General features: G+C 46.8%; 1 protein-coding gene across 2 annotated transcripts; it reads left to right on the forward strand.

Moving 5' to 3' along the window:
- On the forward strand, nt 1-3,644 carry LOC120655567 (transcription factor bHLH144-like). Of its 2 annotated transcripts, none has more exons than XM_039933457.1 (3): nt 1-228; nt 352-488; nt 2,349-3,644. In XM_039933457.1, the coding sequence occupies exon 3, from the start codon at nt 2,595-2,597 to the stop codon at nt 3,354-3,356; it is 762 nt and encodes a 253-aa protein (XP_039789391.1). In that variant the 5' UTR covers nt 1-228; nt 352-488; nt 2,349-2,594; the 3' UTR covers nt 3,357-3,644. The 2 variants fall into 2 exon arrangements, with proteins under 2 accessions (XP_039789391.1, XP_039789389.1); XM_039933455.1 differs by having other exon boundaries at nt 3-228; nt 352-529.
- The last annotated feature ends 11,717 nt before the right edge of the window (nt 3,645-15,361 follow it).

Genomic DNA, 15,361 nt, shown 5'->3' on the forward strand with positions numbered 1-15,361 from the left:
CTTCCTCTCCCTCGCACACTCAAAAGAAGTGCCGCAACAGGCGAGAGGGACCAATCGGAGCATCCGTCCAATCCGCTGCCGGCCGCTCGCCGTTCATCCGTTGTATAAAACCCCCCTGTGCCCCTCCTTTGCCGGCTCAGTCGCCCATCCTAGCTCCATCCTATTCTCTGTTCTGCTCTGCTCAGCCACCATCGTGTGCGGCCGTTTCAATTCAGACAGTCTCGATTGGTATTGTCCGCAATTTCACCTCCTGGTCACCCACCACCGCATGCTGCTGCTCTTTCCTGTTCCAAGTGGTTGTTGATCCGAGCTCATCGTTTGGGTGTGGCGCTGTGTTTTGGGAAATTTCAGGTGGGCGGGCACGGTCGTGCGGCTGCTGGTGTTCTTCCGCGTCATCCTGTGCTTTGGGTTCAATTCAACTAGAGGTCGCTGCCGTTATGACAAGTGGCACCGTCGCGTGCCACTACGGATTAATGCAAGCTTGCCAGGTCAGCGCCGCCTTGTCGCCAACGACGCATCGGTAGCTCAGGTTCCCTCCCGCTGCATTGCTCGATTTTTCAGATGCCTTCCTCGTTGCCTGTAAGCATCGGATCGTCGTCGTCTGTTCTTATGCAGTAGTATGTTCTTGGTGCTGTCTGTTACGGCTAGTGTCGATAGGAAACCTGATCGGGGCGGGCCCACTACGTGGCACGTCAGCGATGAGGGCTGGGCTGGCGTGCTGACAACGCTGTGGGCAGTAAAAAAAGATGGCGTTTTCAAACTTTTGAAGAAACTCGTCAACTTTTTGTTACTAGTATTTGCCAAAAGCCGGAGCGGAAAGCTAGTAAATTAAACAAGAGTCGTAGCCTACGGATTTGAAGAACATCAGACTTTGATTCATTCCGAAGAAGTAGTGGTAGAGTCGCAGACCATTCAACTTCTTTCAAATTTAGCCTAGTGTAATCTCATTCTTGTGTGCGTCACCATAGCTGCTCTGTTTTTGCATATGCTCTGTTCTTCTTTCATCCAAAAGAACCCTCTGTTCTGCTACGTTCTTTCACTTCTGTGGAGACCTGGAGGACTGGCTAGGAGAAGCTAATTCCTGTGTTGACCAGCATAGCCTGCGAAATTCCGAATCATACATTGTCACTACCCTTAATAGGCCTTGTTGTTCACAAATTGCTAGATAGTACTACTGATTACTTCGTGCTCTCTCGTTTCTCACCCTGTAAGCTGATTCTATTATAAATTTGGGATAAGTCTATTTTACAACATCGAACTAGTTAAGAAGTCCGTTTTTCAACCTCCAACTATGAAACCGGGTAACATAGGCCCTCGAACTGGCAAAACCGTCCGAATCACCCCCTCGATCACTTGTAGCAAGCTGTTTTGAGGGCGATTTTGCTACAGTAACATTTCCGATTTCACACATCTCAATTAAATAATAAAGAAAACATAGTTAATATTGTCTAAAAATCATGATATTTTTTTGGGAGGTAGATAAAAAAACAAGGAATTTATTTTGGCTAGATGTGCTACAATAGACATAAAGGAATTTGAATTATAAAATTTTAAAAACAGGTAGAATTCAAAATTCCTTGAATTTTTAGGTCAGCTAAACCTATGATAAAAATGTATTAAAAATATGATAATTCATAATTTTTTATTTAGTTTAGTTAGGTACTTTTTATTGGCCCAAGTTCTATAGAATATTCATAAATTAAAATTTGAGGAATCAAATTTGATTCAGATTTGAGCATTGTGAAGGAATTCAAAAACTTTCATAAAAACTTGGGCCAATAAAAAATACCTTATTAAACTAAATAAAAAATTATGAATTATCATATTTTTATTTCATTTTTATCAAAGGTTTAGCTAACCCAAAAATTCAAGGAATTTTGAATTCTACACATTTTTAAAATTTTATAATTCAAATTTCATTATGTTTAATGTATCACATCTAGCCAAAATAAATTCCTTGTCTTTTTATCTACCTCTCCCAAAAAAATATCATGATTTTTAGATAATATTAACTATGCTTTCTTTATTATTTAATTGAGAGGTGTGAAATTCCAGAAATTCGGAAATGTTACTGTAGCAAAACCGCCCTCAAAACAGCTTGCTACAAGTGATCGAGGTGGTGATTCGGACGTTTTGCCAGTTCGAGGGCCTATGTTACCCGGTTTCGTAGTTGGAGGTTGAAAAACGGACTTCTTGATTAGTTCGAGGTTGTAAAATAGACTTATCCCTATAAATTTAGAACGAGTTGTAGCATCGAAAGACGTTCCGTCCGGAAAAGATTTCGAAACTTATCATCTGATACATGCAACTATCACTCTAATTTGTTTTCCAATGATTTCTTCTTGCAGGCCGAATACTTCCGCCAGCTTCTGAAGCCCGTGACGTAGATTCAGCCATCAGTTCCTTCCTCATTCTGCTTCCAGAAAACCTCAAACTCAAACCAAACTAACCAAAACAATTTTGAATTCAACCACAAGAAAAAGCTAGCTCCCAAGTCCAGTTAACAAAATGCCGTCGAATTCTTGTTCAATTTCATTCCAACCAAGAGCCTAAAATCTTCCCAGATTTCCGACACAAACACTTCCGGCGGCCCGATGCAGGGAGATCCCGGGTACGGCTACGGCTACGGGTACGGCGCAGGCGCCGGCGGCTATGACTACGACATGGCCGGCTACGGAGGTGGAGGCGGCGCGTACTACACGGCGAACGACCGGTATCCCGTCGCGCCGGCTGCCAATGAGGACCCGGTCGCCGGTACGAGGCAGCACGACTTCCCGGCTCCACTGACGGGGCTGGAGTTCCAGCCGTCGGACACCTGCCCCAAGAACTACGTCATCTTCGATCAGACATACGACCGGAGCCGGATGATGTTCCACCCCTCCCTGGTCCCCAACAACTTGGGCTCCTCCGTAGGCGGGTACGACTACGACTACGACCACCGCTGCTACGGCTACGATCAGAACTACGCCGGCAAGAGCGCGTATTATGGCTGCGGCGACGACGGCGGCGCTGCCTCGATTCGGCAGGAGGACACGGACGAGATCAACGCGCTGATGAGCACGGAGGACGGCGAGGACGAGGACGACGTGCGCAGCACGGGGCGCACCCCGGGGTGCCGCGCCGGGGGATCCCCGGACTCCACTTGCTCGTCCGCCGGGTGCAGCGCCGGCCGGAAGCACGAGGCCGGCGGCGAGAAGAAGAAGGAGCGGATGAAGAAGATGGTGCGGACGCTCAAGGGGATCGTCCCGGGCGGCGACCGGATGGACACGCCGGCGGTCCTCGACGAGGCCGTCAGGTACCTCAAGTCCCTCAAGGTGGAGGTCAAGAAGCTCGGCGCGCGCGGGTCAAGCGGTTAGCCAGTCACCAGCTGACATCGGCATCCGGCGGTCGATGATGGCAAGGACGACAGGCTCTCGTCATGGCATCCGATGCCGCGAACCATGAGTTGGTGCGTGCCCTGTTTGCACGGGCAGGTTCAGAACGCGATGGCATGGGATGGGAGAGCTCAGTTGCCGCGCGCTTTATTTTGTCAGCGTTCCTTGTGTGCCTCTGCCTGGCTCAAGCGTCCGGGCGGGGGCGTGCACGGTGCACAGATTGCTTCTTTTGTTTGTTAGATATATAGAAGTTGTTGCCTTTTCCTCTTTCGTATCTATTGATTGATAGAGGCTGGTGCTCGGTAACGATCACGCTGATGTACTAGTGCAGCAGAAGGATGATGGATCAAATGGGGGTAGCCAGGCATGGAGGCCGGGGGCATGCAGCGTGCCGCATCGATCGACGCCTGCCGGGACAGTCATAAAACAAGCAACCCAATTGCTCGAGCTAGCCCAGGGCGTTCGGGTAATTCGGTTCGGGTAATTTGAGTAATGAAAAATTTGGGTATCTAAAAATACTACCCGAAATTGATCCAAAAAATGCAATACCCGAAATTACCCGATTAATTGCCAAATCATTCTCTCTCCCATTAGACAACAAGTAAAAATGGGGATGAAATACAAAAGTAAGATCACCATATCGCTATTATTGCACAAATTACCCAATAAAAAATAAAACAATTAAATTTCTTATTGGGTTGTTGGGTCAAGTGAGTGGATTAGGCCATAATCTATTGGGTTTTAAAAGAGTTCGGATAATTCGGGTACCGGGAGTCAAAACCCGAATTATCCGATTAAATTCAGGTTTCTCAATGTCCTACCCGAGATAGTGATCGGGTAATTTGGGATCAGGTTCGGGTAATTCGGGTTTGGAGTTCGGGTTCGGAAAATTGTGCCCGCCCCTAGCTCGAGCTATGCTGCCTTGGTCGGCATGATGAGCGTTGCTAGAATTATCTCTTTGAAATTCAGGCTGAGGGTCACTTCGGTCTTTTTCCTTCATTATTTTCTGAAAATTTTGAAAAATAAATCTCTGATGCACATATCCCACAGCCCCCGAGCCTTAAATCAAAATCCCTTAAACTGCGGGTAGCCCCCAAGCAAAGATTTGGAATTAAAGATTTAAGACGTGGCGTCGAATTTTATTCTTCAGAATATCTGCAGGATTTGATCAGATCTGGTATCCGAAAAGACCTCTTTTTCGGGTAAAAAATCACAGAAAAATGATTCGATTGGATACGCCACACTGATTGCACCCGAAATATCCTCAAAAATAAAACCCAGGATGTATATCTCTTTACTGTTTGCTCACGTGGGACTGTACTATGTAGAGAATTTGCATTATTGCGTCCGTGAATGCTGCCACTGTAGCTTCACGTGTTCTCTTCCAGCAAGGTCCCTTTGTGGCTTATAAAAGGTGGATGAGAGGCTGTTGCCAGAAGCACCATTGTTCAGAAGCTATGGCTTGCTATTGGTGTTCTTGCTCTCGCCCTCCTGAAATTTTTGTAGTCTTTTCCGGCAAAAGATGCTAGAAGAGAACTTGCGAGTGACAAGAAAAGTCCCTGCTACCTCATCCTACAACTCCAATGTCAGACCCGGGGCAGCGGGACTGCTGACAGGCATAGAATGTTCTACAATAAGGGATAGCTCATGGATGTACTTTACCTTTGTTGTAACTACCCGAATAGGCGTAGAACTAGCTGCAGTACAAAGTAAACTACATGATCGTGTTGTAGTAGGACTTCAACTGTACTCGGCCTAAGACTTTCCATGTAACCCTGTCCCCCCGGGATATATAAGGGCGGGCAGGGACCCCCTCGAAAGAGGATCAACACCTAAGGCAATACAAACCACCACACAGGATGAAGGGTATTACGCAACTCGCGGCCCGAACCTGTCTAAATCTTTGTGTTCCTTGCACCATCGAGTTCCAGAACAGTCGATCCCTATCTACAAACCCTACTGCTAAGGGTATCCCTGAGCAGGCTTGGCGGTAAACACCGACATCTGGCGCGCTAGGTAGGGGACTCGGCGAGTTCATCGGTGAGTTCGATGGCCACTTTCGCTTTTAGCTCCATGGCGCCTCCTCAAGGCGCCACCTTTGTCTTCGGCTTGTGAGTCTGCGTCGCCTACGGTTCAGGTGGCTTTGACAGCCACCTTACCAATTCACCCACGCTGAAGACAGCCACGCCGGAAAGTCTCAGCAAGCTCGCCGGATAAGATGATCAAGGCATCATGCTACTTTCCGACCTCGCCAAGGAGATCGAGATGAAACTCGAAGACAACTCGGGTTCTACTCGGACTCAGATTGATCTCAAACCGATTTCTACTCGGATTGAGACTCCTCTTGCTCAACCTCTCTTTGGGTTGCGCAATTCATCATCTACTTACAAATAGATGATCAGATCCATCTATGAAAATAGCTTGGATCATCTCCTCTGCGTCGAGAACCACTCAGTCACCGCTAGCCGGGAGGCACCCGTTTTCGATGTATACCCAGATCCAGTCGAGTCATCTCAAGACAGCCTAGATTTCATCACCAATGCACTGGCAAAAATCCAACTCAAGTCCTGCCAAAGTCATACTCTCGCAGAACTACTCGATAACCTTTGAGAAGTTGCCAGCATTGATGATCTCCCGTTTCAATACGGCACACCCCTTGCAACCGAGAGGGAAACGGGTTCCGGGGAAACTGTCCTAGCTGATTATGAATCAGATCTAGAAAGCTTCTCCCCCGAACGTTTGGTTCCGGTGATCATCCAACAAGCCGGAGGTGCTCCAAGTCAGCATGATCCCAACAAAGCTTTGGATCAGATTTTAGAAGACAATCTGACCCAAGACGCTCCACAAGATGAGAACGAAGCTACTCACACAGGTCGCAAGGCAAGAAATCAACATAAAGGAGAACGCAGGGCTCGAGCTGCCGAGCGTGCTCACCTTCCCCCGCGCAACCTCAACAACGAATTCAACAACGTTGCGGATCCAATCCTCACCACACCAATTGCCGCGATGACGGAAGCAACCCTGTGGCTCATGCAGATGCCTCAAAATCCAGAGATGGAACATGTCATACATCTTGCCAAAAATGCTATTGAACAACTCGAGAGATAAAACCCGTTGTCTTCGCTTCATAGCACCTGGTCGAGGGCCACCGCAATAGTTATACCTCAAGTAAGCCATACCCCCGGAGGCCATCACCGACAACAACAGCTGGAGCAACAAAATCAAAGAAACCAAGGGGACCAGGAAGTCGCAAGCTTGCATCGCCCCAGGGGTGGCCAACCACCGGCAAACCAAGCTCCTGGACCTCAACCAAGTCACAACAATAATCGCAGGCACAACAGGGAGGAAGTAAATCGGTCCCCGAGTCTTGAATTTAAATCTCTTAATTTAGATTTAAGAATCAAAAACTCGTGGCAAAATATGTGATAAAAACCTCCCGGAAAAGTAAATCATCCGTTGAACTTCTAGGTATTCACAATATTGCCATCAGAAACCATATAAACCCGTGCAGTAACTTCTAGGGTTTTTATCCTCTTCACTCCTGCCACCGTCAAATTCAGATTTGCATTTTCCAATTATTTGTGGCATCCACTAACCCCTCTCATATCCCTCGAGCCTGAACTCGTGACACAGAGATGGCTCCCAAAAAGAACAAGTCCAAGATCGAGGATGAAGCAGTTGCAAATCTCTCGACGGGCTGGCGCAAAAGTAAAATGTCTCAAGCAGTTGTGTAAGAATTGGAGAATATGGGTCTTCTCCAGAGTCAAGCTGTAATCCAATGGCGCGCGGGTGAAGGAGAAGATTATCTCTTCTAAGGTACCCTTGAAACTGTTATCTTTCGTGATTTCGTGGAACGTGGTCTTGCCGTTCCTGTGTCTGAATTTTTCCATGCTCTTCTGTAATTTTGGGGAATCCAATTGCATCATCTGACTCCCAATCCATCTTGCATCTTTCTATATTCACTCATTTCTGCGAAGCTTCCTTGGAATCCTTCCCCACTTTAATCTCTTTCAACATTTCTTCACCCTTGTACCCATTCCAAATGCTGCCAAACCCGCCGTCGTCGGGAGGGGTGTGAATTAATGCTCCGTCCAGAGACCCGAGGCGAGTACTTAGCTTATGATCCAGCGGGTAAAGGAATCGAATGGAAAATTTTCTGGTTTCATGTCGGGAACTTCGAATATCCGCTTCCAGAAAGAGTTGCTGGTGCCCCCCAAGTCCAGGCAAACTGGTCGAGTGCAGGACCTGGTGGCAAGCAAGTCGAATGTATCCTTAGAGCCATTGCGAATTTCAAAAACAAAGGAGTCACAGGTGACCATGTGGTCTTTTCCTTTGTGAGCCGTCGGGTTCAACCTCTGCAGCGTCGGAAGCATCCTGCCTTCAGATATGAAGGTACAAAAGATCCCACTAGACTCTCTCCAGAGGCAATGGCTCATTCTAAAGTAATCAGGAGATGTTGTAAAGTACTCAATAATTTCAACAAGTCTTTGAAACTGCCAGCAATTTTTTTTTGCAGTCAATCCTCCTGAAAATACTTGAGTAAGTGTTGAGAAACACTATTAAGTACTTGTAGTCATGCATTTTAATCTTCTGACGAATCCTTGCTTTCTTTGCAGAAGAATTATAAGACATGGTATTGCATGCCTCCGTCTTCGGAAGATGTTGCTCCTTCTGATGATAGCAAGAAGCAAAAGGCAGCTCCTGGAGCTTTGTTGCAGAGAAAAATACCCCGTCTCGACAGTGGGCAATAAGAATATGATCTTCTTAAATTAGATCTAATTAGCCTTAGCTTTTCTTATTTTGAATCTCACTTGGCTAGGCTCCAATATCTTCTAGCACATGAGTAGGATCAAATTCAAGACTTCCATAACTGGATGCAAAGTGATCCAGAAACAACTACTCGATCAGCCCCGGAGTCACTAGTAATCGGGTTGATCGAGAATTCAATTGCCAACTTGCCAAATGTAGACACACCTGGGACATCAAATGAGCCGAATCCTGAAGCACGCAAGCTTAATCCTTCTGGGGCTACTGGAGGTACCTCAAGTGCTGCTGCAATTGGCAGTGATGGAGCTGAAGGATCAAGGAATCCTACTGTTCGAGCAGTATCCTTCCAGTCGTTGCCGCAGTCCACCCAAGAAGAGTTGGGAAAGAAACTCTTTGATGATCCATTGTTATCTATAGACAATGTGAAGAAGCTCGCAGATTGTATGCAGTGGAGCTTTAAATATACCAAGGTAAACCTTCTTCTGCTGCTGTTTGCCAATGTCGAGTAGTTGGTAACATCTGACCCATCTTGTTTTGTACTTGTAGAAAGTTGCCAATCGGTCCTTCTTGAAATCACAGGCTTTGTATAAGACTGTTGATAATCGGAATACCTGGCCTAGCAAAATGCATTAATTACCAAACACCTTGATGAATCCCTTGCTGCCCGAAACAAACTTTATGAAGCAAATCGAAAGCATCATCTTGAACTTTGTGACATGAAGCGGTAGATCAAGCATCTGGAGGAAGAGAAAGCCAAACTTCAGGAACAACTCTGCTCAAGCTTGTAAGTACTTGATCCTTATCTTGACAGTACTTAGTCAATGATTGGATAATCATTGAGATGTCCTTTTATCAAGTTCTCCAAGTGACCATACTCGACTAGTAGCAGCAGCTCAGGTCTTGTAGATATGGTAGATTCTGAGAAGGAGTCGTCGAGTAGTAAGTCTTTGGTAGAGGGTCTGGAAGAAGCTCCCAAGAAATTCTTCGACGTCATGACGGCCACCTCTAAGAACTATCTGACCCATATGATTGGAGTTGTCAAGTCGTACTGGTCTCAACATAACTTAGCTTCCATAGCTAAAGGAATAGCTCCTGATTGCACTGAAGAGAAATTCCAGAGCTACTATAAAGAGTCAGAAGTAATCGCTGAGGAGATTTTGAAGAACTTGGCAGAATAATCTGCTTGTAACAGCTCTTGTCATCATCTGTAAGATCTTGTCTTTGTATGTATTGCTTTTTATCCTGTTGGTATAATGATCTGATACCGTAAGATAAGTACAAACTACTCGAGTAGTCGAGTAGAATGCTCACATGGAGTAATCTCCATAGTTGATCAGTTAGGATGAATCCCGTCGGACTATCCAGATAGAAAAACTTTGTAGAGATATCCATAAACTACTCGAGCAAGTGAGTAGGATGTCCTGGCCAAGTACTGGAGTAATTTCTAAGATAGATCTGTTAAGATGAACCCTGTCGGGTCATCCAAGATGAAACCATCTTAAAAATATCTAATACCTACTCAAGCCAGCGAGTAGGGTGTCTATCATGTAGACTGGAGTAACTACTAAGATTGACCAGTTAGGGTGAACCCCGTCGAGTTACCCCAGTAGGACTAATTTTAGTAGTATCCAAAACATACTCGAGCGAGCAAATAGTTTTGCCTTTTTCACAAGGCCGGAGTTCCTTATAGTTGACCTGTTAGGATGAACTCCGTCGAGTTACCCAAGTTGGACAAACTAGTAAAGGTATCCATATACCTTCTCGAGCTGGCGAGTAGGTTTTTGTCCTTATACTGAGGACGAGGATGTGGCTTGTATAGTTATCCCCATGGAAAACTGTGTAAGCTATTCTGATCAGGTTATCCAGGTCGGTATGAATCTGTAGAGATTACCCTGGTTGGAAAAACCTATTAGAGAATAATCCAATATGATGTTGCCAAGTTGAAAACTGCCTCTAATGTAGTCGAACGGTTAATGGAAACCCTTGATTTATTAAAGAGATCAACTGACAACACCATGTTACTTGGATCAAGGATAACATATGCGCAAGTGCTCAATATTCCAGGAATTGGGTACCTCATTACCATCTGCAAAAGAAATTCTGTATGATCCGGGTCTTGTAACCTTGGTTACGATGAAAGGTCCCTCCCATCTGGAATTTAACTTGTGTAGTCCAGTTTCATCTTGGATCCTTCGTAGGACAAGGTCTCCTATACTGAAAGATCTTTTCTAGACATTACGATCATGACAGCGTCTGACTCCTTAAAGATATCTAGCCGATTGGGTTAAAGCATTGATCCTGACTTCTTCGACTGAATCTAACTCAAGTTGTCTAGCTTCATCTGCTTCTCCTTCTTGAAAGGCTTCTACTCATGGAGATTTCCACATAATATCTGCGGTAGTATAGCCTCTAACCCGTAGGTGAGGAAGAAGGGAGATTGTCCAGTCTCTTTGCTAGGCTGCGATCGCAGCCCCCAAATCACATGGGGTAGTTCTTGAATCCACTTGCCACCTTTCTTGGAGATGGCGTCGTAGAGTCTCTTCTTCAAGCCATTGAGTAGTAAGCCATTGATAAGCTCTACTTGACCATTTGCCCGAGGATGAGCCACTGAAGCATACTTGACCTCTATGCAAGAATTATCGCAGAAATCCCAGAAAGACTGCGATGTAAAGTTAGAGCCAAGATCTGTGATGATGGTACAAGGAAATCCAAACCAGTGTATGATGTCAGAGATGAAATCCACTACTCTATCTGACGAGATCTTGACAATAGGCTTGTACTCGATCCACTTGGTAAACTTGTCGACCGCTACCAGCACATGATTAAATCCTCCTAGAGCTACAGTTAGAGGTCCGATCATGTCGAGACTCCAATAGGCGAACGACCATGACGGAGGGATTGTTATCAGATTGTGTGCTGGGACGTGCGTCTTATTGCCAAAGAATTGGCAGCCGAGACATTGTCTGACAAGATCTTCTTCATCTGATACAGCCGTTGGCCAGAAAAATCCTGACCTGTAGGCTTTGCCGACTAGTGTCCTTGATGCGGCATGATTGCCGCAAACTCCTTCGTGTATCTCCCTGAGGATGTTTTTGCCTTCTTCAAGGGTAACACATTTCATGAGGATGCCAGAGGCAGAGCGCTTGTACAGGTTGTCGCCGACGAGAACGAAACCCTTGCTACGCCTGATAATGCGAGCAGCTTCAGCGCTCTTGGCATCAACGTGTGGTGGAAGCTTGAACTCCTTGATGAAGTCGATGAACTGAATCCGCCAGTCTTCTTCGATCATCAGCACTTCTCTGACTGTGGCCGGGGCCTCCGCTTCAGTGGCTTGTTGACTTTATACCTTTACTGATGGATGGTGTAGTTCATAAACAAAGACTCTGGGTGGGACAACTGCTCGAGTAGATCCGAATTTGGAGAGGACATCAGCTCCCACGTTGTTGTCACGGTCTACGTGGTGGATTTCCAATCCTGAAAACTTGTTCTCAAGCTTTCTAATTTCTTCAACATATGTGTCCATTATGTCCTTGTTGATGTCCCATTCTTTATTTACTTGATGTACGACGAGTAGAGAATTGTCATAGACAAGTAGTCGCTTGATGCCGAGAGAAACTACTAAACGGAGCTTGTGTAGTAGTGCCTCGTATTCTGCTTTGTTATTGGAGACTTTAAACAGGATTTGGAACACATACTTCAGCTATTCTCCCTTGGGGGAGATGAACAGGACTCCCGCGCGGCCTCCGTCGAGCTTGAGTGAGCCATCAAAGTACATTACCCAATGCTCTGGAATGTTGTGAGGTGCTGGAATTTGATTTTCCCGCCACTCAGCTAGGAAGTCGACTAATGCTTATGACTTGATTGCTGTTCTTGGCTTGAAGTTGATTTCTAAGGCTCCCAGTTCAACTACCCACTTTGAGATTCGTCCAGTGGCATCCCAATTGTGGACTATATCCGTCAATGGGAAGTCAGTAATTACTGAGATCTTGTATTCGACGAAATAGTGTCGAAGCTTCCTGGAGGTGATTAGAATTCCATAGAAAACTTTCTGGATTGATGGATATCTGACCTTTGATTCAGAGAGTACTTCACTGATGAAGTAGACTGGTCTCTGGACGCCATAAGCGTGGCCTTCCTCTAGGCGTTCAACTACTATCGTCGTACTGACTACATGAGTAGTAGCAGCGATGTAGAGGAGTAGTTCCTTGCCTGGTAGTGGAGATGTAAGAATTGGCAGTGACTGGAGATGATGCTTAAGGTTCTCGAGTGCTTCCGCGGCTTTGGTAGTCCACTCAAATTTGTCTTGTTGTTTGAGGAGCTTGAAGAAGGGTAGGCCCCGTTCACCAAGTCTGGACAAGAACCGGTTCAAGGCTGCCATGCAGCCTGTAAGCTTCTGGACGTCCTTAATAGTAGCTGGGGTGTCCATGGCCATGATGGCATTGATCTTCTCTGGGTTAGCCTCGATTCCTCGATTGCTGACGATGAATCCGAGTAGTTTTCCAGAGGGTATGCCGAAGACACACTTTGTTGGGTTGAGTTTCTAGCGAAACTTTCGGAGGCTGTTGAAGGTTTCTTCTAGGTCAGTGATGAATCGATCCTGGGTCTTGGTTTTGACGACGGCGTCATCGACGTAGGCTTCAACATTGCGATGCAGCTGATCAGCAAAGCACAGTTGTATCACCCGTTGGTAAGTGGCACCAGCGTTCTTCAACACAAAGGACATTGTCTTGTAGGCGTATGCCCCGTAAGGGGTGATGAATGCCGTCTTGATTTGGTCTTCTTCTTTTAAGGCGATTTGATGATAGCCTGAATAGCAGTCGAGGAAGGATAACAGGACGCATCCTGCCATGGAGTCGATTACTTGATCAATGTGGGGTAGCCCGAAAGGATCCTTTGGGCAATGCTTGTTTAGATCAGTGTAGTCGATGCACATCCTCCACTCATTATTGTTCTTCTTCTGGACGAGTACAGGGTTCGCCAACCATTCGGGGGGTGGTAGACCTCTTTGATGAACCCTGCTGCAAGAAGTTTCGCCAGCTCCTTCTTGATGGCTTCTCGCTTGTCCGGGGAGAATCGCCATAGCCGTTGCTTCTTTGGTATGGCTTTGGAGTCGACTTTCAGGGCAGGCTCGATCAACTCCTTGGGCACCCCTGGCATATCCGCTGGTTTCCATGCAAAAATGTTTCGGTTGGCCCTAAGGAAGTTGACGAGCTCGAGTTCCTATTTGTCGTTCAAACCCGCTCCGATGATGTCGGTTATAGAGTCGTCTCCTTCTTGTAGCTGAATAGTCTGGTGCCTACGTCACCGGTTGGCTTAACCGACGACTAGGTTGATTTCTTGGAGGGCATTGAGTCCTTGTTGAGAGAGAGTTCCTTGGCGGCTGTTGGCACTCCTTAGGCTAAACGAATTGCTCCGCAAGCACACAGAGACCGATGTAGCTTTCACCAGGAAGTATACCTGGGATATCAAATCCTAGGAACGGTAAAGCTTTGACCAAACCTAGAATTATTCAGCCGGACCCACCAGGGGAAGAGAGATAAGTGGGTAGAGGGACTAACGTCGGTTAGCCAACTCATTACCCAGAAGACTTGCAACTAAACTATCTTGATCTGCTTCGGCGGCTGGAAGAGGAAGGACTTTAGAAAGGGGTGAGAGGGGAGTCCAACGGCAACCTGCAACTACTGCTATGAAAACACCCGAACGTGGTGGACTACGAGGGACAGACAGGGCTGTCACCACCTGCCGCCTACCACAATGGTTCCGTGGGGTGGAACACAACCCTATGTAACTAACCAAGTCTAGGCACCACGCCTAACACTATCGAGTTACGTACTCCTGCCTCCCGGCAAGACAGAAAGCACTCTCAAATAAGTAGAACTTGCTACTTACGCAGACTAGAGATCCCACAGATCAATGACAGAAAGTAACAAGTAACTGAAGTAAAGAGAAAGACTAGCGAGATACCGACGAGAGACGAGGAACTTCACTCCAAAGATATTCCATTCCTCCGAGGTGGCTTACAAAATGGAGTAAGGCCGAGAGAACTCGGCACCGCTCCTTTACCTTGACTTTTGCCAAGACTCTCACCTCACACTCTCCCTATTCTAAGTGGGACTACATCTTGCTTGGACACTTCTCTTCTCCCAATGGTGTGTGCTGAAATGAGGGGTGGGGGCTCCCTTTTATAGGCCTCCAAGGTGGGTTGCTTAGCTTGTAAGCAAGGCTATGGTTGCTTAGCTTGTAAGCTAAGCTATGGTTAGCTTGGCTTGCAAGCAAAGCTGTCCACGCATGCATGGCAGTTGTAACATCCACTTGTGGGCTGCACACATGGCGGTTGTAACTCCCTCTAGAAGGCTGCACACGTGGCGCGCAAAGGCCAGGCCAGCCGCCTCCCCTAGGCCGGCCGGCCTGGGGTGTCGTCCGTTTTGCGCCGCCTTTCTGCTGGACGTTCTGGATCACTTGTAGATGTCGGTTGCATTGGCTTGGTCCGAAGTGAGGCAGTTAGGGGCCGGGCGGCCCGGCTAGGCGGCCGCCTGGGGTTGTCCCCCCTCGGCCCTCTGTTCCACCGACGTGTCAATCAACGCTTGTATTTTCCTCCTCAAGTCGGTTTGGGATTTGGTTCTGAGTTTGGTCGCTGCAGATAGACCCAACTTGTCATGGCTCAAGCCTTCCGGTCTTGGTTTGTGCATTTTGTATGAAACCACATTGGATTTGCTTGTATTTGCACTCATGAGCATTCTGACCAAAGATGACCCTAAATTGCAAGGTGGATAGGCCGGCCGGCCGGCCCAGGCCAGGCCGGCCTGGGTTTTCTCCCATTTTGGCCAAATTTTGTGCATGTTGTTCCTGCATTCAAATACTCACTAAAACTTGTGGAACTCGTTAATATAAGTGAATTTGGCATGATTATTGCTTTTGTTTCATGAAATCAGGCAGAGCGTTGGCGGCGAAAATCACCGATATCGACCGCCAACAGCGGCAGCGAGTATTTCACTGATAGAGCTAGGAACTCGGATTATGGCAGCATGATCTATTGCTTCCTTGTCGCACTTGAAGGACTTGAGGAGGTCTCCACGCAGGGAAAGTACTCTTGTATTGCCCGGCATCTTGAGGAGCAGGTACACATAATGTGGTATTGCCATGAACTTGGCTAGCGCAGGTCTTCCCAAGATGGCATGGTAGGAAGATTCAAAGTCGGCTACTTCGAACTTAATGTACTT

Source organism: Panicum virgatum, chromosome 1N (assembly GCF_016808335.1).
Source record: "Panicum virgatum strain AP13 chromosome 1N, P.virgatum_v5, whole genome shotgun sequence".
Classification (NCBI taxonomy): Eukaryota; Viridiplantae; Streptophyta; class Magnoliopsida; order Poales; family Poaceae; genus Panicum; species Panicum virgatum.